The 21398-nt window shown below is 56.8% G+C and overlaps 7 protein-coding genes across 7 annotated transcripts; 2 read left to right on the forward strand and 5 right to left on the reverse strand.

The window, feature by feature from the left end:
• Nucleotides 1-566: 566 nt before the first annotated feature.
• Nucleotides 567-2128, reverse strand: CDEST_06678 (Putative A-kinase anchor protein 7-like, phosphoesterase). Its single transcript, XM_062922837.1, has 2 exons — nt 2038-2128; nt 567-1724 (listed from the first exon to the last, which is right to left on the reverse strand). The coding sequence occupies exon 2, from the start codon at nt 1554-1556 to the stop codon at nt 798-800; it is 759 nt and encodes a 252-aa protein (XP_062778888.1). The 5' UTR covers nt 1557-1724; nt 2038-2128; the 3' UTR covers nt 567-797.
• A 744-nt stretch (nt 2129-2872) lies between these two features.
• Nucleotides 2873-4523, reverse strand: CDEST_06679 (Putative histidine-containing phosphotransfer protein 1-5/Phosphorelay intermediate protein YPD1). The gene is made up of 4 exons (XM_062922838.1): nt 4343-4523; nt 3663-3871; nt 3395-3567; nt 2873-3232 (listed from the first exon to the last, which is right to left on the reverse strand). The coding sequence occupies exons 2-4, from the start codon at nt 3681-3683 to the stop codon at nt 2956-2958; spliced, it is 471 nt and encodes a 156-aa protein (XP_062778889.1). The 5' UTR covers nt 3684-3871; nt 4343-4523; the 3' UTR covers nt 2873-2955.
• A 1722-nt stretch (nt 4524-6245) lies between these two features.
• On the forward strand, nt 6246-7613 carry CDEST_06680 (uncharacterized protein; the record flags this gene model as incomplete). The annotated part of the gene is made up of 4 exons (XM_062922839.1): nt 6246-6412; nt 6677-6839; nt 7120-7446; nt 7500-7613. 4 exons carry the CDS (start codon nt 6246-6248, stop codon nt 7611-7613), a joined length of 771 nt encoding a protein of 256 aa, XP_062778890.1.
• Nucleotides 7614-9291: 1678 nt separating this feature from the next.
• On the reverse strand, nt 9292-9564 carry CDEST_06681 (uncharacterized protein; the record flags this gene model as incomplete). Its single annotated transcript, XM_062922840.1, has 1 exon — nt 9292-9564. The coding sequence occupies one exon, from the start codon at nt 9562-9564 to the stop codon at nt 9292-9294; it is 273 nt and encodes a 90-aa protein (XP_062778891.1).
• A 779-nt stretch (nt 9565-10343) lies between these two features.
• CDEST_06682 (uncharacterized protein) lies at nt 10344-12870 on the reverse strand. Its single transcript, XM_062922841.1, has one exon. The coding sequence runs from the start codon at nt 11716-11718 to the stop codon at nt 10594-10596; it is 1125 nt and encodes a 374-aa protein (XP_062778892.1). The 5' UTR covers nt 11719-12870; the 3' UTR covers nt 10344-10593.
• A 264-nt stretch (nt 12871-13134) lies between these two features.
• CDEST_06683 (Putative elongator complex protein) lies at nt 13135-17752 on the forward strand. The gene is made up of 5 exons (XM_062922842.1): nt 13135-13498; nt 13771-14708; nt 14765-15550; nt 15607-15949; nt 16008-17752. Exons 1-5 carry the CDS (start codon nt 13323-13325, stop codon nt 17698-17700), a joined length of 3936 nt encoding a protein of 1311 aa, XP_062778893.1. The 5' UTR covers nt 13135-13322; the 3' UTR covers nt 17701-17752.
• A 15-nt stretch (nt 17753-17767) lies between these two features.
• Nucleotides 17768-19380, reverse strand: CDEST_06684 (Putative large ribosomal subunit protein uL24). Its single transcript, XM_062922843.1, has 2 exons — nt 18768-19380; nt 17768-18680 (listed from the first exon to the last, which is right to left on the reverse strand). Exons 1-2 carry the CDS (start codon nt 19203-19205, stop codon nt 17976-17978), a joined length of 1143 nt encoding a protein of 380 aa, XP_062778894.1. The 5' UTR covers nt 19206-19380; the 3' UTR covers nt 17768-17975.
• Nucleotides 19381-21398: the final 2018 nt, after the last annotated feature.

Consider the following 21398-nt stretch of genomic DNA (forward strand, 5'->3'; position numbering starts at 1 on the left):
GGGGGAGAATCTGACGGGCCTACTTTTGCCTTTTCTCCCTCCCCGTTTTCGCTTATGCGGAACTTGTCTCTCTCGTGGATTAGGCAGTGAAAGAAGCGGCAGAGGATGGTGGTAGAGATGGGAGAGTCGTCGTCGGCTGCCTGGCCTTGGCCTGGGAGGAGGCGAAATGGCGAAAAAGGGACGCCTCGAGATGGTTGGTCGGCGCCTTGGGAACTGGAAGTGAAGCCTCCTCGCAAAGAGCCTGGGTCGTCGCAAGTAATGCCTCTTGGTGCTCCAGGGGTCTAAGGTTGTCATTGGGGGCCAACAGGGGGTCCCTCCCCCTCTCTATGTCGTTGGGGGTCCGTAGTTCCCCGCCGGAGCGGTATTTTTAGCGGCCCGGCGCTTGTGGCCGCGCGCTCGGAGCTGAGCCGTGGGGGGCTGTGCGGTGGTTTTATCGGTTTGCTGCGGACTCATCATCCAGGGAACCCTGTAAGTGGTGCGCGTTCTAGCATAATAGCCCTGCCGCTGGAGACTGGTAGAGCCGGTAATCTGCTTGGCTGGATGGTTCATGTTTTCTTCTATTGTCTGTACTGAGTTTGAGGCTTGCGATCGGTCCTTCACTATCTTTCCAGCATCATGTCCGGTTGGCTTGGTGTCGCGATCGCTACCTAGCCAACATGTAATGGAGACTTCCCGAGACAGGTTCTCGAGTCTTCCAAGAAATGTTCTCAAAATCCCAGGCGCGTCTATGTCCTTAGGTGCCAGGCAAAATCGGAACCCGTATGAGAAGCCACATGAACCAAGGCTTACCGCTGAGCTCAGAAGTCAATCTCAGCCTCAACTTCGTATTCTTGATCATCCGCACCCTCAATCTTTTTGGCCCCCATACGACAGATGGCGATCTTCTCCACGGGCACGTCTTCCATCCAAACATAGTCCTCGTATCTTTCGAGGATGTCCGTCGCATCGATAGTCAGCTTCGAGCCCTTTTTGCCACGAGCGCTCTTGACGTAGATGGTGTTGACAACTGTGGCGTGCAGCAGCAGTCCACGGTTGTCCTTGCCCATGACCTCGGCCTCCTCGAAGACGGTCCTGATCTTTTCGCAGAACGTCTGAAAAATGCCCTCCGAGTACGCCGGTGGAGCGTAAAGAACCGATGCCTTGCTGGGCTCTGCCTTGGGGCCGGACTTCATGCAGTGTAGGCCGCGGAGTGTAATGTTCAGCGAGGAGAGCGGCGGGGCGTTGGAGGCATTTGACGCCTGAGCCGGAGCCGCCAACCGAGTGACGGAGGGAAGAGGCTTGATGCTAGCAAGGATATCTCGGGGTTTCAGAGCCTTTAGGACCTCGATAGCCTTGCCGACGCCTTCGTTGTTGGGGAAGCTCATGACTCCTAGGGTCAGGTGCAAAGTGCCGAGAGGGCGCACCGCATCCACGGGGATGGCGAAGCTGTCCTGGCTGGTAACGTCTGCCTTGAAAGCGGCCAAGCTCTTGGAAAGCTGAGGCCTTGAGGCTGGAGTGACCAGGGGTATGCACAAGAAGTGCGTTGGCGATTGCCTGGCATGTGGTCGGGGAGGCATGTTGGTTTCTTTAGGGAGAGGCGTAGCTGGTAGAGACTCGTTGATCCGGGATAGGTCGTAGCCAATCGGTTAGATATTTTGGGTCCCGAAACTCATTCAAGTCAAGGTACGCTGGACGACGAAAAGGATATTGATTTCTGATACCAGCTTTGCGATGAACGAGGATATCTATCAACACGTTAGAGTTCGGCTTCTTACGGGGTCCCGCCAACGGAGACAAGGGGGAATCAAGCAACGCGCTCCTCGCGGGCCGGCCCGAGGACTGATGTCGGAAAAAGGTCCGGTCATGTCTCCGTCGATAAATCAAAGCCGTAGAGCAATATGCGATCCATCGCAGGTGCAATGTCTACACTTTTGCGAAGTGGCTGCTGGGCGGGAAACACGGGCGCTGGGCGTGGAATCTCTGTCCACAGTTTACCCTCACAGCCACAGGGACTGCGGGCACAGGATTACCCCAACGTAGGGAAATGTTCAGACGTACTAGATTCGGACTATGGCGTCAATTTGTCGATCTTTGGCCTCGGTTTCGTCACACCTTGCGATGATGTCAGTCGGTCAAGGCGGAAAGAAGGCCCCTCGGATAGAATTTTGATGGGTTCCCCGCTGCCCGCACCGGGACATTGGACGTAGTCTGTCAGCTTGTCTGCCACCTTACCCCTGGAGCATCGAGCTTTCCTCCAAGAAGTAGGGGGGAAAAGGGGAACGTTTCAAAATCCCAAATCAATCCACACGACAAGCGTGACCAGTTGCCGCTCTTCTTATTCATGAAATAAGGAACCATTTTCCTTCGAAAGTTGTGTATAATGTTCACGAGGGAAACTTGGTCGAAATTGCTCGAATAGGTACGCCATAAAACGGCTTCTTGATAGCAGCTGGGCAATTCTCGGCGTCGCGTCTGTGCAAACCGCAGGTAATCTGCTATTCCGTCTATCCAGAAAAAAAACAAAAACCAAATGGTAAAGACCGTGTGAGCATGCTGTTGATTTAGGACTATGGCAGGCGTAGATGAGGATGCCCACGACACAAGCGCTTGGAACCTTTCTGTCGTCCCAGCCGGCTGCCCTCGGCCGTCCATCTGTTCGTTCGGTTGCCTTCCAACAAACAATGAGGATCTTCCATGCATAGCCAAACCAGGTCACCATGCCGAAATGCCAGTTTTCTTCGTAATTCAAGTTCGTAAGCGTAGGGAAGGGGGGTATGAGGGTAGGTAGGTTCGTAAGCAAAGTGTTCAAGGTCCAAGGTGGTCGTAGAGCTTCATAGCCCTCTTGAGAGCCGGGCTCTCCGTGATGTTCCATGTCATCGAAGTCGTCACAGCCATCGTTTCTAATGCTGGGCGACGGTAAGTTGACGTTGGAACACGGAGCGGCGGTGGCAGTGACGGGAAGATTCCGTGACGGGCTTAGTCTTCATCTTCATCATCTTCTTCTTCCGTGCCAAAGAACTTCTTCAGGAGCTTTTCGGCGTCTGCATACTCAGTCTTGAGGGCCTTGAGCGTCTCGGTGATGCGTTTGAGGCACAGTTCCTCGTCTGTCTCCGGAGACCCATCCTCGTTCTCCTTTTTGCCGTAACGTTGGATTTTTTCGCAGCTGTCTCTAACCTTGACGAGTCCAAGCGTGGCCGAGGACCCCTTCAAAAAGTGGCCCAACTGCGACAACTTCTCGAGATCCTTTTCCTCTCTATAGAAATGAGAAAGAAGTGGGAGTCAGCCTCGTCCCCATTTGCATCCAATCATGCTAGCATCTCGCGAGACCTTTCCCTTCATTCGGTGCCGAGGGTAAGATCAGGGAAGAAGGGGGGAAGGGGAGCGAGGGTAGAGTGGGGGTGATGATGCGACTCACAAGGCCGAGTCCATCGACTCGAAAGTCTCCTCTGCTTGCTCGAAAAAGCCAAAGACGATTGACTGGCTGAAGTCGCGATCATTCTCGTCCTCATCCATCTCCAGGATCTGACCGAAGGTGACTGAGTCAATCGCGTCGCCAAAGTCGGGAGTGCTGAGGGGACCGTCATCGCTCTGCGCCAACACGCCGCGTTAGCCCAGAACAGCCTTCGTGGCCCCAAAAACACCATCACACAAACATAGCATTGCGAAGGGGTTTGATCACATACCTTGTCCTCGGAGGCAGGCATTTCGACGGGTTGAAGTTTAATGCTTGTGAGGCTTGCTGAGCGGTAGGCGTGAAAGCAAGGCGAATAAATGCTTGGTTGGAGTGGTTGTGGTCAAGGGCGACTGAGATGACAGCACCGAGTATGATTGGCGACAACAGGGAGACACGCGCGGGGGGGAGGGAGAGGAAATGAGGGAGAGGAGAGGCTAACTAGGCGAAGAGTTTGGTTAGAGAATATGAGCCAACAGCAAAACGGTAAGTGTTCAGTCGGGCGGCGGTGGATCCCACGATGCGTGCGTGTGTGTGTGTGTGTGTGTGTGTGTGCGTATTTGTGTGGGTGTGTGTGCGTATTTGTGTGGGTGGGTGGGTGGATTGTGGAAGGAGAGGCTTCGGTCTCTTTGCGCCGGTTCTTAGGGATAGGCTGGAAGAGATATGGAGATAGGCACGGTGAGGTAAGGATGAGGGAGAAGTAAAGGTGCTGGCGCTGTTGTTGCTGCTGCTGCTGCCGCTGCCGCCACCACTATGCTTCCGCGAGCGCTGCCGCAGGTGGTGATGGAAGAGATATACCGCAGCCACAGGGCGTGTGCAGCTGGATGTGGATATTTGGAGCGAAGGAGGAAGAGGAGGGAATGGGGTCAAGGTCATGGGTAAGATCGCGCGCACACAACACAAATTACTTACCAAGGCGAGTAGGACTGGGGATGCAATGAAGCGTTTCTCGGACTACCTAGAGTGAGAAAGGGTAAGCAAGCTATCGGGTCCGATTATGGTCGGGCGCGCATATAAGACGACGTGAGAGAGAGAGCTGTTGCTGGTTGGTGGTGTCAAAGAGTAGACAATGAAGCAGGTAGGGCTTCCGAGGTGTCTAATAATTTTTCGGCGGGGGATGCAGTGAGTGATGTGGGCAGGTGGACTCTTTTGGAGGGGAAGGCTGGGTGTGGTGGGGTTATGCAGCTGTACTGGTGGCTGCGAAGTACCTGGCTTCAAGTACCTCCTGGGATTTCTGTACGGATGCTCTAGGCTTGTTGGGGCTGAACGAAGTACCTACTGCTCTCAAAGGCGTGCGTGAGGTGGGAATTGGGATGCAGCGCGGCGCGGCGTGGTGTTTTGACAGGTACCAACAAGTTACATGAATGAACTATGGGGTCGAGGACCTGACGAAATGAAAATCCAGTCGCGTGTCCTATGTATGCGACGGATTTCTAGATGAGCCTGAGAGAGGAGTAATGGGATATCGTGTGAGAAGTGCGAGTCGAGATGGTGAAGGATATGGATGATATGGTCCAGTCTTAGCCAAGGTTGACGGGGAGGAACGGAGTCGTCAGCGAATCGGGTAACAAGATGGAGAGAAGGAAACATATGGTCACGAGAAAAGTTGAGGTGAGCAAGTCGACGAAATGGACCTATGCCCGGAGTGAGTCCTGTCGAAGTGCTTGGAGGGAGGAGGCAAGTGGCCAAAGAAGAGAAGGAAGTAGATCGAGAGAATGCACAGTACCTAGGTGGGTACGCAAGGTAGGTAGGTAGGTACAGCAGAGCAGGTACCTGAGTTAGCCCAAGGCAGGACAGAGCAGGGGAATGGAACGGCCTAAGGGTGCTGCTGATTAAAAGCGGAAGGCGTGACGGACGGTCGAGGGCAGCGGGTGGACCTGGAGGAAGGAGGGCGGAAGGGAGAGGGGAGGAGAGGTGATCTTTCGAAAAGGGAACAGGCGAATCTGGAACCGATCTGGAGTCCGATTTTTGAATAGCAACTCGGGGCATTGGGCCCTTATTGCGACCTCCTCCAGTGTCGGGATGCGCGTGGAACAACCCAGGGCAAGGGAAAGACAGGGCGTACCGAAACCTACTTTGGTGATAGGTCCCTTGACGGGAGAGATCGAGACGCGAGAGGAGTGAGATACGCGTAGCTAATACCGCCTGTCCTCCAAAGGCTGCGAAAGCCTTGCGGGTACTGCTTGATGATACACGACGCTGCGAGCGGTTGTTGTCCGTTGGGGCCTGTAATGGGCGGGAGGGGTTCAATGGAGGGGTGACGATGGGAGGGGGGGAGGGACTAGGAGACGAGACTGGGGGTTTAAAAAGGCAGGGTCAGGCGAGCACACGGAGGCGGGATTGGGCTGCTCGTTTTCTTCATCTGCAGGGCCCTCGTCCCGGGAATCCAACCGTATTATGTAGGTTTGGCCCGAGGCGTAGACCTGGGATTCGGGGTCACGGCGACGGTTCAGGCCATTGGCGAAAGAGCAAAAATACAAGCCAGCCGAGAAGGAAGCGGAGGGAGATATACTGCCTATCGATCCCAAGACAGAAACGACGACTTGATGCACCGGGATGGGGATGGGGATGTCAACCAAGACTTGCGAATTGCAGCTGAGGTTTTGGCGGGGTTGGAGAAAAGAAACCATAACCGGAGGTGCAGTGACAAGCGGGAGAAGTGCTGCTAGACCATCCACTAAACGAGGTCCAGGCGTGTCTACCTGACCTCATACAGGATAAACTAACTCGTCGAGGCGTCGCCAAAGTTGCATCATCAGCCCTCTCCGGTTCAGGGTGCGTCCATGTGATTGCCTCAGTCACTAAAAACAATCATATGTTGACATCAACCCATCCTTTTGCTCTTCTCTTCAGTGTACCTGCCTTAGGGCCAACCAAGTGCTTGTCGTCAGTCGGGCTGACTGGCTTGCTCGCTTTCTTCACTTTTTGCTTCCGCCCTGGGCCCCCTCCGATTGATAGTAGCTACATGGTGGACAGCGCAAGGTAGGTAGGGGTAGCGCAGCTACGCACCTGGGAAGCAACAAGAACCGAGCAGGGCATCTCCTTACGTAGATGGCGCACGGTCGATGGCATCCGCCGCGTTGCTGATTCATTCTACTCTTTTCCTCGTGCTACCTCACCCTGTTACATACGACTCAAGCTCACACAAACTAAGTAGGTATGTCGCTGATTGCTCGTTGTAAGTTCGCTGACCTTGAGATGAGTTTCGAGTCGACGAGGTTTCTCTTTCTAACACAACGCATCTAGAAAACAAGAAATCCTAGCTGGGCAAACTTGTCCATATTCACCTGCGCGTCCATGTCCAACGACGTTGCACCCGCCGTGCAATAGATCCCACCACGTCTTTTCTTCTCCCGGCTGCGGCACCTTGGCCCACGACAAAATACCGCCCTGGTTCAAGCTCCCCTCTGTAGGCACTCCAGCCAGCCATTGCCAATGGTTTCCTTTTCCTCTTCCTTTTCGAGTATTCCTACGCTTGTCGGTTACACGAGATCAGTTGTGACGATCTTTGGTCCATCATCCTCCGTCCATAACCCCGTCTTGCCATGGCCATTGTCTTCCCTTGGATGGTCTAGACCTCTAGACTGTTTCCACATTGGCCAACTTTCTCAGGGAAGATCGCCCGTATTCGCGTCATGAGAATGCGCTGCTCGACCTACCTAACTTGCTTACTGTTCGACTGCGCCCAGTCCCGGCGGGTTGAGCATCCTATGCTACCAGCTCGCACTCATTCCTATTCTTGGAAGTCTTCCAGACCGAGGAGACCGGTCTTGGGGTTGTGGACCTACACCACCTACCTACCAGTTTGCTTCCCGCGCTGGCCGGCATGGCTTACCCCTCTACTACCTGGCCCCTCTTGGCACGTCCTTCGCTGGCGGCCTGGATGCCTCGACGATGTCGGTGTAGCGCCTTGCAAGCTTAACGTTGTCGCAGGTAACGATCGGCACATTCCTCTATCTTCCTCCAACTTCTTCTCATCCATCATGGCTCAGTTTTTGACCTCCATTCTACCTAATGTTGTCTCGCCGTCATTCGGAATATACCTAACAAGCATATTGCCTGGCCCAAGGAAGGACGCAGAGATGATTTATTTTACGTCTCGCTGCACACCATCGATTCAACCTCGCTGAGTCTATTCCGCAGGGAAAGCATCCACTACATTCCTCCCTCCCCCCATCCGTAGGATAACGATCCGTGGGCAATACCTCGATCGTGTGAGCTCGCCCTCAAAGGTTCCATCCCAGGGTTTGCTGGTGTAGCAGATCTACGGAGGAATTGTAGACCAGTGCTGTCGTCCTTTCAAGACACAGATATTCATCACTCCACACCGATGGAATGCCCAAATAAGGCAGGAGGAGCCCGGCGCACAATCAGGGGCCACGTCTCGCAGGACTGAGATAGGTGCAGTGAAGGGGAAAGTCAAGATAGGTAGGTGGGGGGAAGGTCAGAATGCAGGGTCCATACCCGTTCAACGACTTTGACGATCTGTGCCTGATTCAAGCCGCTTGGTTTTGCTAAGAAACACACAAGCCATCCGATGCTACTCGTGCGGCGTGCCGGCCAGATGACAGGGATTCACACGGTGAGCATTCGTCCCACACCGCTGCAGAATGATCTCAGCAGCAGCAGCAGCCTGGCGACAGAGGCTAGACTCTCTCGGCCGACGACTGATACCCCACTCCCGAGTTCATTTCAGCGGAAGTAAGAGATTTTCCTGACCTGTTTGGCAAATACGGACATGTCCTGTCGACCACCCTCTCTATTGAGTTCCATCGAAGTGGTTAAATGGCGAGGTGGAGCAGTGCAGATGCACTAGGTCTGGGGGGGATTGCTTCCCACACGTCATACTGCACTCGGACGTCATCGCTGGCTTGGACTGCAGGGACCAGGGTAGGGTGCTTGATGTGGGACCTATTAACGTTTTGGTTCGTGACCGTCTGCGGTCCTCACTGACTACATACACTCTTGGTTCAACCGTTGACCGAACTCCGATTGGCGGCACGCCCTGGCCGTTGATTTGATCGCACTGCAGTAACCAGGCAGCCGACGGTCGCGATGAAGTTCAAAGACGATGACATCGTCCCAGAGTTAAGCAAGCTCCGTGTCCTTCTGAGCCGATGCGGCCTTGCGGCTCTGCCAGCAGAAGCCCCAAGAGTTGCGGCTACCAGACCGCATGCATGGGATAGTACGGGACCGTAACGCCGGGGAAATATACCGTGTTTTACGGAGACCCCGCTCTTCTTTGACGGTCGGCTGCCATTGACCGGAAATCGGCATGTCGCCGCTGCCTGAGGGCGGACTACAACTCCATTCGTTTAACCCATGGCTACAGGGTTGCATTTTTGGCCCTCAATCGCGACAACTCGCTCTTTGACCCTGAATTCTAGACCCTTTCGACCTTCGGCGAAAGAAAGAGATCATCACCCAATGATTGGGCCGGGTGGACTTTGATGTCACGCATGCGACAATCCATGCAAAAACGACCAGCCTTTGGGAAGGGGCTGACTGACAGAACCTCTTGACGCCTTCCCTCAGGACTTTGATCGTCGCATGAGTGGAGGGAAGCCAGATATCGCACGACCAATAGCTAATATACGGTGACATTTGTACTCGCCAATTCACTCGATATCCCCAGGGTAGCGCGGGATGGTGTTTACTTCACTCTTTCAGCCTTTTGGTCCACGCGACGGGGGCTGGCGATCAACGGCGCTCGCTCTTGCTCGAAGCACATCGAGAGCGTCTTCACGTTTACCATGTACATGAGAATATGCTGCGCCAGAGTCCTATAACGACGAGATCTTAGCAATGGCAGCTGCATACGTATTCTTAACTCCTGAGGCCCAAGCTTCGGTCCAATGACCTCACCTCTCCGTTGCGCGGTCGGAACTAAGCCCCGTAATTCCCGATGGCACCTGCCCCACCACTGACATGAAATTGACACTACTTACACGAGAACGCCGCTCGTCCATCTGCGGGGGACTGCGAGCCACGGCAGAAACGTGGTGGGAGTGTTGATCTTTGGGTGAGGTGAGGTCTGGCTGAGGAGACGTGGCACCGCTTCTCTTTCGCTCACCGTCTCGTGCTCTTGAGCCAATCTGCGAGAGACAGCACGAGATTCCCGCCAGCAGCTGCATGCAAGTGCGAGGTGATGCTTCCAAAACCTGTTTTTCGGGGGGCCTACGGGCTACCATGCGGCCAGTAGTCTCCCCATGCCGGCTTGGCCGGCCATCATCGCCCTTTTTTTCTTTTGGGGGGGAGCTGGCAAGCCTCGAGACGATGGTTCAGACGAAATCGGCGCATTTTTGTTGGTCAGCCGGATGGGGCGCTGATTTTGTTGGTTTAGGCTTTTTTCGCTCTTCCATTCTAGGCGGCGGGCCCCCGACCAAAAAGAGGGAAAAGTCAATGTTCTCTCTGGTCGGCTCCGGCTGGATGCGAGATTGTCCCCGCGGTGAGCTGAGTGGAGTTGGAGTCCCTACATCCGTACGATCTGGCCGGAACCGGGATGGAGACCCGGTCCCGCGTCTCGCTCGGTGTGAGAGGTCACGTGACTCTCGCCAGTCGGGCATAGAACCAAAAGGTATTCACCGACGAACACTGTTTTAGCATACAACTGAAGTTCAAACCGGCTGTGGGGGGTAGGCTACTGGAACATAAAACAGAACTACGCCGATTGAAGAACGTCCCGTTGGTGTCGTCATACTGAGCGAGGCTTCATCTACCTTGCAGGATCTGTCTTTTGACATAAGAGATGCTCGTACTTCGAGATACACGCCAAATCACGAGGGCTGGGAGAAGGGCTGCCATGGTGGGCAGCAGGTGCGTTGGAGGTTGGGCTCCGACTTTGACCCCGACATGTGGACGGGAGCTGCTCCTCGCGGCACGTCTAGCCTTCCCAAGGACCCGACAGAAAAACGCGAACGTGGGGCCATTGAGCAAACAGACATACCCTGCAGATTTTCGGCTGCCGGGGGGTTCTCAATTAGTCTAACGGTGAAGCTTCAGTCCTGCTAGGGCTGCGACGATACCCACATCACCGTTCTCGAGGGGCCCGGCGGCCGATTCGCCCTTGGCGGGGTGTATGGTGCGATCAATCTTTTCATGGGGATAAAAAATTCTCGTCACACTTATCTCCCTTACGGATACTCCCTCCCACCCGGTCCATTTCACAACAGAACTTTAGTAGCCACACTGAGCAGCCATGCCGCGTCCTGCCAGCCACCCTCATTGGCCTTTGGGGGCGGGATCCGTTCTCCCGGGGTGTCGATAACACCCTCAAAATGGCGGGCTGACCACGACCGGTGGAGCTCCTGCGACCCCTCTTCCCCTTCAACTTCAAAGTCACCTTCGACATCTTCGTCGTCCGACTCTTCCTCGTTCTCCTCGACGGCGAACAACGGCCATCCCAGGATGTTGCCGACCCATGAGGCGCTCCCGGCTCTTTCGCCCTTGACGAGCCTTCTGACGGCAGCCTCGTCGTCCTGGGTCGTGTCGAACTCAAAGGACTCGAACTGCTCGTCAAGGTTGACAAAGTCGGGGCCGGCGACGTAGTCGTCGCCTTCGTGGCGAGGGAAGTATCCCTCGTCCAGCGAGTGGCGCTCCATGGGCGTCAACATCTGGCTTCGGGTGCCGACTCTGCTAGCTGACCGGCTCCCAGGACGACTAGGCCTGGCGGAATGGGTGTACGACCCCTCCAGGTCAGCGAGACTGCCGCGCCGGCTGCTCCGGCGGCTGGCGAGCTCCCGCTCCCGGGCCAGTTCCCTCTCAAACGCCTCCTCATCCGCGTCCCGCATGCCCGTCAAGCTCGTGGAGCTCTGCCTCGACACCAGCCAGGCCTGGCCCTTGAACTCGCGGTTCTCGTTGCTGATGAGGGCACCGGTCCTCAGAAGCCAATCGCTGTCGTTTCGATCCCCGACGGAGAAGTCATCCTTGTCCTTGCGGCGACGTACGGTCGGCGAGGTGGTGCCGGAGACGGACTTGCGGCTGTGTGGTTTTCGGTCGCTGGCGGTGGGCGTCAGGTGCGTGGCCGACTTGCTCTTAGGGAGGTCGGCGTGCGGCACGGAGGAGCGGCGGGCGGGTGAGCGGGATAGCAGGCCCGGCGTTGTGGGGGCGGACTTGCCCTGCAGGTAGGACGTGCTGTGGTGCGGCGAGGTTAGGTGGTCGGGGAGGGCATCGTCGTCCTGAAGGGGCAGCCTCGAGGTGAAGGGGGCGAGGGAGAGGTGGTTGAGGTTCGCGCTGGAGCGGTTCTTTCGACGCGCTTGGTTCGCATACTGCTTGTAAGCCTCTTCCATGGTTGTTGCTGATTCGGCTTCTTGTCGAGCTTGTCGTCTGGTCGGCCTGAGAAGACCGGGGGGAGCAGCAAACTGATAAGCGACGACAGAATGAACAAGGGTTAGGTAATACTGTGTAGTGAGTTTGGTCCGACAGGAGTAGATGTGAGGCGAACAAGCATGCAACTGGGGAAGGAGAGGAGGGGAAGGGTTAGGAGTTCGGGTGGTTTCGCTTCAGTCCTTTAAAAAGGGTTGGGAAGCTTGTTGAGGGAAACCGGGCAAGGACGGCCATTGACGGGCAGCGACAGAAGCAGCAGCAGCAGCACCACCAGTAACAACAGCAGATGCAAGGAGGAATGCAAAAAAAGGCATATGCGCTAATGGCAAAATCCGGGGCACAGCAGACTTTTGGCTACCGAGGGATCGGCTTGCCTGTGATTTGCTAGCCGGGCTCGGGTTCTCCTCTGTGGGGAGTGGGCGGAAGATGGAAAGGAGGATTGTGCGGTGATTGGAACCGGGGAGAGAATGGAATGCATGATTACGTAGGTACCTCGGTACATGGGTGCGCTCGGGTAATCCTATGCATCGGGAAGTACCCGTACCCGTACAGTGCTCCTCCGTACCCGAATCCATCATGCAAACCATTGGCATTCAGAGGCAGAAGCGCCGGGCGTCGAAGCCGCTTGCTTCTAGGCCCCTTTTTGCCCCTCGTGCGAAAAATGTGACGAGGTGAGCTGACTCTGGTACGATGAGGCTTGCAAGAGACGTCTGTCTGTCTTGTTTTTTATGCGCAGGAGAGTCCGGCTGCGCGTCGGGTCAGACGAGAGGTTTGGGCAATGTGCGATCAATGGCATCCCTTTCTTTCTTTCTCTCTCTCTCCAGATATGCATTGCATCGAGGGGGATGTTGTGAGAGGTTCATGCTTGCTACACGTTGGAGACTTCGGAAATGGCCGTCACGAGAAGCTCCGTTCCGGCAAAGGCGGGCTAGGTAATGTAACTAGCTGGCTATAGTAGCTCAAGCGCAATTTTTGAATATTTTTATCGCTTGGTTGGATGCTAGCACCGAGGAAATCATGGGAGAGGCGAGCCTGGCAGGCCTGGGTGACTCAAGTAGGAAAGTGTGGCTTAGGCGGGCTGTTTGCTGTCCCCTGAATTTCACTACTAGAGAAGGCCTTCTTCCTTTGGTCTACGGATACTGGTACGCAGTTTCAACACGTTGGGAGCAGCCAGAGGGGCAGCTTGGACCCCGCCAAGGTACCCCGTACCAATTATACTAACGATACCGTCGCGTGGCCACTGGTGGAGGGCACCTTTTGGATAAGGCGGCTGACAGCTGGCGGCCGGCACTGCAACAAGCGCATTGATATTTTTATTTTCAGCGAACGAAGAGGGGCAAAAGTGAAATAAAATAAAAATAAAGTACCGAAAAAAAAAGTCGCAGTGACGGATAGCGCAGATACGATCGACAAACGACGACGACGCCTGCCTCGCACAGCAAATCTCGCGACCGAAGCTGCCCGTGAGCTCCCGGAGCATAACCGACTTGACCGACTAAACCCTTCGCCCCCTCTTTCTTCTTCATGCTCCAGAGCGGCATTGCGCTCTAAGCAGAGGCCACACAAGATGCGGAATTTGCGCAACATCCGGTTCAGCGCCTGGGAGCAGCAACAGGACGTCACAGTCACGGCGTGCTGCTGGGACCCCGCCAAAGACGAGCTTCTCTGCACGACTGGGCCGACAGAGGCAAAAGCCACCATTGAGCTGGTGAGGCTGTCGGACCACCACCAAGAGCAGCAAATGTGTGGCGCCATTTCTTCTTAAATCTTGTCATGTTTCTATCTTTTGCTATTACCCTGTTTCACTATCCTGCCTCTGACCCCTGGTTTTCTCTTCTTCTTCGTCCACGCATGTTTCCTTCATCCTTGGCCCCATTTGCTCAATCTACCTGGACTAGACTGATTCTTGTCCCTGTTTTGGAGGGTATTTTGACCATGGGGCTGAGTGCGTGGCTTGGTCGATGAAGGCGTGCGAGAGACTCGGACCCGGACGACTCACTAACACGGCCTCGTAGTAAATCACACACCGTCACGAGTTGGGATACGCCGAGCCCGAGCCCGGACCTGCCCGCGGACAAGGTAGTCGGCCTACACCACTTCGCCGACACCCTCACCACCTGCATCATCCTCGAGGGCGGCGACATCGTTACTGTGCAAGAGGACGATGCCAGCCGCGATGGCGACGTCCAGATCGAGATCGTCGGCTCCATTGATGCTGGAATCTCCGCCGCCCGCTGGTCCCCGGACGAGGAGCTGCTCGTCGTCGTCACCAAGGAGGGCAACGCCGTCTTCATGGGCCGCACCTTCGACCCCATCGCCGACGTTGTCATGACGCCCGACGACCTAAGGCTGTCGAAACACGTCTCCGTCGGCTGGGGCAAGAAGGAGACTCAGTTCCAGGGCAAGGGCGCCAAGGCCCTGCGCGACCCGACGATTCCCGAAAAGGTGGACGAGGGCCTGCCAAGCGTCAACGAGGACGGCGCCGCGACCGTCAGCTGGAGGGGTGACGGCGCGTATGTTGCCCTCAACTCTGTCGCCGGTGGCGCAAGGAGGGTTGTGAGGGTATACTCGCGCGAGGGCGTTCTCGACAGCGTCAGCGAGCCCGTAGATCATCTTGAGGCGGGTCTGAGCTGGAGACCCTCCGGAAACCTCATTGCGGGCATCCAGCGGCTCGAGGACCGGACGGATGTCGTCTTCTTTGAGAGGAACGGTTTGAGGCATGGGCAGTTCACGCTGCGCAGCGCCGATGGGCCCCTGAGTGCCCACAAGAAGATTGGGTTGGAGTGGAATTCCGACTCGACCGTTCTGGCCGTGGTTCTGAGTGACAGGATACAGCTGTGGACGACGGGCAACTATCACTGGTATCTGAAGCAGGAGGTGCCGCTGACGTCTGCGTTTGCTGGGTTGGCGTGGCACCCCGAGAAGCCGCTGCGTTTCGTCGCCGCTACGACGTGTCGGTTTACCCCTTTTCTCGTGGCTAGAGATGTGATATACTAACGAAGTGTGTAGCTGTCGTCAACGTCTCGGAGTACATCTTCGCCGTGTCCCGTGGCTCCCTGAGCCCACCCAATGACCACGGAGCCGTTGCGGTTGTCGACGGCCAGACCGTCAAGTTAACCCCCTTAAGGACCGCGAACGTGCCGCCACCCATGGCCCTATTTGAGCTCGACTTTGCGGCCAGCATTGTCGACGTCGCATTTGACCCCAGCAACTCGCTCATGGCGGTCTTGCATCGAAAGGGTCTGGATGTGTACGAGTGGCAGACTAAGGGCGATCGGTCGACGAAACCGAAAGAGTTGGTCAAGATCGCGTTCGATCCAGATGCCAAGACCAGGGTTCCCCTACAGGCTGCATTCTCTGGCCCGGCCGAGTGCCAGGTCCTTGCCTCCGAGGAGGGACTGAAGCTTGAGACTTACACCGTTGAGGCTTCCTCGCTCATCGCGTCAGGGGTCACTCAGCTCAGGGCCACAGAGACATTCTCGTCGATCTTCAGCCACGAGGGTGACTCAGGGGTTGAGGCCTGCGCACAAGACCGCTCGGGGAAGCTTTACAGGCTGGCTGGGAAGCAAGCCCCTGAGCTTCTTGGAACGCAGCTGTCGACCCAGCTTCCGTGGTGTGAGGTGCGGAGCATCAATGGGCGGAGCGTCGGCATTGGCCTGACCAGAAACGGTCACCTCTATGCCAACTCAAGGCAGTTGGCGAAGAACTGCACCTCGTTTGTCGTTACCCCCGCGCACATCATCTTCACGACCAACAACCATTTCCTCAAGTTTGTGCACCTTGTGGACCCTGAGGGTGAGTCGACTTGTATCTTTGCAGCCACACGCAAAGAGATATTGACCTGTTTACAGAGATGGAGGTCCCCGGAGACGATCCAGAGATCGACGAGCGATGCCGCAGCATCGAACGCGGCGCACGTCTCATCACCGCCATGCCGACCAATATGAACCTGGTTCTTCAGATGCCGAGAGGCAATCTTGAAACCATATTTCCCCGAGCCATGGTTGTTGCGGGTATCAGACAGCTTGTAGATGAGAATAACTATGGCAGGGCGTTTGCCTTCTGCCGTACGCAGAGGGTTGACATGAACATTCTCTACGATCACCAGCCGAGCCAGTTCCTATCCAACGTTGGTCTCTTCCTCGACCAACTCAAGGACATCTCGTACATAGACCTGTTTTTGTCGTCTCTCAGGTGAGTGCTCATATGCCTAGTCTGGTCCCTACAAGGATGTGGAACTGACTTGCAACAGAGATGAGGATGTCACTCAGACCATGTACAAGGACACAAAGCGCATATCCAGATCTCTCGAGACATCGGCAGAAGCCCCAGCCGCAGCACCTGCAGACCTCTCCGCCAAGTCCAAGGTCAACAAGATCTGTGACGCCATCCTCAAGAGCCTGCAGAGCAAGAAGAGCACGAACCTGCAGAACATCATCACAGCACATGTCTGCAAGGTCCCGCCAGCCCTCGACGATGGCCTGACTCTCGTCGCAGAGCTGATGCAGGAAGACGAGAAGGTGGCAGAGAAGGCTGTCGAGCACATCTGCTTCCTCGTCGACGTCAACCGCCTCTACGACAACGCCCTCGGCCTGTACAACCTCGACCTCGCCTTGCTCGTCGCCCAGCAATCGCAGCGCGATCCGAGGGAGTACCTCCCCTTCATCCAGGATCTCCACAACCTGCCCGACCTGCGCCGTAAGTTCGAAATCGACAACCACCTCGACCGCCGAGCCAAGGCTCTCTCGCACCTAAAGGACCTCGACGCCTTCGAGGAACTTTCGACGTACACCGCCAAGCATGCGCTGTACCAGGAAGCCCTCGCCCTCTACCGTTACGACCAGGCGCGTCACCAGGCCCTGACCGGTCTGTACGCGGCCTACCTCGAGTCCAAATCGAAGTACCGCGACGCCGGTCTCGCTTACGAGACCCTCCAAAACTTCAACAAGGCCACGAGCTGCTACCGCCAGGCCGGCGTAATGTGCTGGCGCGAGTGTCTCTTCGCCGCACAGCAGCAAACGCCCCCACCCTCGGAGGAGACTATTACGGAGCTGGCCTCTTCCCTCGCGGACGCCCTCTGGGAGGGCAAGGAATACGCCGCCGCAGCCACGATCCACGTCGACTACCTCGCCTCTCTTGAGACTGCCGTCAAGTGCCTCTGCAAGGGCTACCACTTCGCCGAGGCCCTCCGCCTCATCGCCCGCGAGCGCCGGGCGGACCTCCTTCCGACAACCTTCGACGGTGGTCTCGTTGAGGCACTGAGCAGCAGCACCGAGTTTCTCGCCGACTGCAAGTCCCAGCTCCTCGCCCAGGTGCCGCGTGTCGCGGAGCTCCGCAGGAAGGCCGCCGAGGACCCGCTCGCCTTCTATGAGGGCGAGCGCCCCGGCGGTGGCGCGGGTGGTGACATCCCCGACGACGTCTCGGTGGCGGCGTCGTCACGCATCAGCACCAGCGCCAGTCTGTTCACGCGGTATACAGGCAAAGACGGCAGCGTCGGAACCGTGGGCACGGGCGTGTCGCGCGCGACCTCCAAAAACCGCAAGCGCGAGGAGAAGAAGCGCGCCCGCGGCCGCAAGGGCACCGTCTACGAGGAGGAGTATCTCGTCAACAGCGTTCGCAGGCTCGTTGAGCGCGTCGAGGGTGGCGCAAAGGACGAGGTCGGACGCCTCGTCTTCGCGCTCGTGAGGCGCGGCATGACGGAGCGCGCGCGCGCCGTGGAGGCGCTCATGGCCGAGGTTGTCGAGGGGTGCAAGGCGGCGGTGCGCGAGGTGTTCGCCGGAGGCAAGGAGGAGCACGAGGGCGAGGCCATGGTCGGGCCCGACGGCGAGACGTACATGGCTTCCGGCGGTGACGCCGTCTTCCAGGAGCACCTGGAGGCGAGGGCCAAGAAGCTGGAGCCGCCTGCGCTGAGCGCGTTCCAGAAGCTGACGTTGCTGGGGTCATAGACGTCAAGAGGACACGAGTGTGCCCGATGGCCATATACCTTATCTTGAAGAAAGGCGTAAGGGGTAAAATAAAATAAAAATAAAACATAGACCAGCCTTTTCGACCAGTCTTTGTGGGTGTCTACTAAAAGTACAATATTGCACATTTGAGATTCTACTACGGCTGTTCATACATGCTACAACTCGGCCTCGCCCTTCCTTTTTTCTAAGGTAGGTATGTTTTGTAATCTTTTACAACTTTCAACCGACACCCGCGCCCGCGACAAACGCCCCCCTTATTGAGGCGGGGGGTGGCTCTCCGTGCTCGCTTCCGCCGCCGCGGCGGAGACGTCGGAAATATTGGGTATCGGCGCGGAAGCACCCGTGACGGCGGCCTTGTTCCTTGCAATGATCTCGCCGATGCGCTGGAGCATGTCCGTCGTCAGCTCGGGCTCGCCGCGGGCGCGACGGGCCTCGCGCTGCTGGCGGTTGAACTCCTGGATTGGAGTACGCATGGAGGCGAGGGCGTCGGCTGACGCCTTCTTGAGGGCCTTCTTCTCGGCCTCCTCGGCCTCCTTGCGGAGGATGTAGTCGTCCTCGTGGCGGGTACGGAAGCGCGAGTACTTGTTGCGCAGCTCGTCAATGACGGACGCGGGCATGGGTGGGTATAGGAGCGTCGGCACGAACGTGACCTGCTCGACATCGACCCGCGTCGTATCGCCGGGTTGGTCCTCGCGGACGGGGATGTCGCGCTCTGGCCAGGGGATGGCGATGTTGGCGCCGGGGATGTAACGCGTCCAAGCGCGCCAGCCGGTGCTGCGGGACCACTTGACAGGACCGCGGGCGAGCTGACGGACTACGACGTCGCGGGCGACGCCGGTCTCGGGGTCGACGATGGGGTGGACGAGACGGATCGCCGAGATGGGGATGTTCACGGATGTGTTTTGCGTTGTAGGGGCGTCGAGGATACTTTGAAAGGTTTCCGGGACAGCGACGGTGGCCTAGAGGAGGGTAATTGGTCAGCTACAAGCTCTGTCATACGCTGTCTTCTCATGAATTGAAGAAGAGAGAAGCTATCGTCGGTCTACCTTTGCGATCTCCTTCAGCACCACGGTGCCGTACTCGAGGTTGATGCTGGCAATGCGGTCGATCTTGCCCTTGTCAGGGCCTTCGAGAAGCACCACGCGGTCATTGACGGCAATGTTCAGGTACTGGCAACCACCGGCCCAGGCGCAGCGCGCCTCAACCTCCTCGGGCTTGAGAGCCGTCGAGCGTCCCTGTCTGTTCGTTTCGAAGGCCCCGTAGCTGTCGAAGAAGTCGCGGCGCGGGGCCAGGGGACCGAGGGCCCATTTCTCGTTGCGGGCGAGACGGGCGTTCTTGACGTCCTGGTTGAGCTCCGTGAGCTGGTTCCGCTGGTCCCTGAAGCGCTGTGCCTTCTCAGAGCCGATCTCGCTGCGGGAGCGCTTCTTCATACGGCGGGCGACCTGCTTCTCGGCCTGGGCCGTGCGCTTGATGAGTTTCTGCATCGTCGGAGGGGAGCGGACTGGCTTCGCCGCCAACTAGGGGTCAATTCGGGCCTCGTTCGAATCGTTTGGCCGATTTTTGGGTATCGTCGACGTTCGTGGAGTTCGGCAGCGAGTTTCGGAACGGAGGGCGTCGGCGAAGCTGAAGCCGCGGTGGTCTGTCGTCGACGTCCTTGAATTGGTGATTTGGAAATTTCAGACGGGTCGGGAGCTCCCACGACCCCTGCAGCCACAGCGGAGCCGGGGACTGCTGTTTTTCGGAAAATCAGAGACGCCGACTCTCCGAGCACGAGATCCGTCCAACGCGGTCACCGTCCCATTCTTCTGGCGTGGCAAGGATGAGATTGACGGATGATGGATGGATGAGTAACCCCCCCCCCCCCCAAAATCCCCGGTCCCAGCGGAGATGTCGGTAAGTATCCGCCGGGACACTTGGCTAGGGGGCATTCACAGTCCCGAATGCGCATGGTCATGCCGGCGCTTGTCTCGATAACGAAATCCTAACCAGACGCCTTCTCGAACGCAAACGAAAGAGAAAACGACCGAACAGCGTGGTGGCGGTGACATTGGGAAGTCCCCGATGCTGCAACTTGCGCTGACCGCACACTAGCACAGCAGCAATAATCGTCGTCCCTAGGATATCTCAGGCCATTGATACCATCATGCGGGATCCACGATGATCCTTCACACGCAATGTCCCAGAATAGACATGGGAGAGGGAAGACTTCCATGCCTGCTGGAGCGAGGTTGATGCGGTATGTGTCTGGCCAGTTCATCTTGAACTCAACCCAGGGTTCTCTCATCTGGTAGAACATGGCCTTAAGATACCTTTGGTTAGGACGTCCCGCAACTGTGCTGAAGGGTCTCTCTTTAGACCCCTTCCCCAGCTCACGGGGCTTGTGGAATTGGTTTCCCCCAGTGGCTAACGACCAAGACATCTGCACACCATTCTGAGCCTCGTTACAGATTCACCGCTCTGGAGAGGGCGCGGATTCTTTCTTCGGAATGATCAAATACTGAGTTGTCGGACGATGGAAGCTGTTAGCGCATCCCTTCAGACGCAAACTCGCGGTCACTCGCACGTTACGCCTGTCAAAAGACGCGCAGCGGGCCCATCAGCCGAGTCCCTAATTCCAACGCACAGTCCCTGGAAGTAAAGTACTGTGAAGTGACAGGGGTCTAGTCCTAGATCCAGGACTCTGCTACAGCCTCAGTATGCGGCGCAGGTAGCGTCTACCAAGGCGTCATTCCGAGGTACATGCACGCAAAGTCAATACGAGCTCCCATCAGCGTCAGTCCTCCCTGCGTCTTTTTGCCGTGGCACCTGTGAGGAAGGAAATGCAGGTAGAGCCTCAATCCATTCGGTGCCAGAGTATAGCGAATTGCTGCTGTGCCCGTCGGCATCGGTACCTTAGGTTGGCCGCGTGGTACCAAAATCGTCGTCGGCGGCTGGCATTCTCCGTATCCTCCACGCACCTATCCATTTGGCCGCATATGCACGAATGGCTGGAGAGCGTGGAGGGATTGCTTGGGGCTTGTGCAGGCTAAGACTTTCCAGATCCAGCAAACGCCAGAGGTTTGAGCAGGGTAGCGTGCCGTCATCAAGCAGTGGGAATGCTCTGCGTTGGCGGCCCCCAGGCGATTTGATTGCGAGAGCCTCCAATCATGGAAATAGAAGCACGGCTGGCCGTAGGACCAATCTAGGGGACCCGTCTCTGTGGCTTGGCCTCACCGCGGAGGACGCAAGATGAGACTGACGTATGTACCCAGGCGGTAAGTTCGACTCTCTCAGGACTCAGTATTGCAGTTGCCACTTAAGGTGTCGGTGTGTGGCTTTGGTTGCAGGCAGGCTCTCGCCGTTGCGACTGTTTGTCGCTGGCGTCTAGACCGATGATTGCCCATTCGCGGACTGCGTGAATGATTACCTGGTTTAAGCCACTGCGCAATAGGTTTCAGTCCAAGCTTGAGCCCTGGAGGCAGTGATCTTGGCTGGTTCTCCCAGAAGGACTGAATGGGTTGTATGCTCCGTTCAGGAGGCTTGGGGAAGTGATAGTATCATCGCAAAGGGGGCCATTGTAGGAGGCATGGGATGAGAAAGCATTCACATCCCTGGGTGATTAAGCTTGTCCGTTGCTGCCTATCGCTGTGCCCGTGCTGCTGCCTATGCTTGGATCCGTGCTTTGGGGGTTGCAGGTC

Source organism: Colletotrichum destructivum, chromosome 4 (genome assembly GCF_034447905.1).
Source record: "Colletotrichum destructivum chromosome 4, complete sequence".
Taxonomy (NCBI): domain Eukaryota; kingdom Fungi; phylum Ascomycota; class Sordariomycetes; order Glomerellales; family Glomerellaceae; genus Colletotrichum; species Colletotrichum destructivum.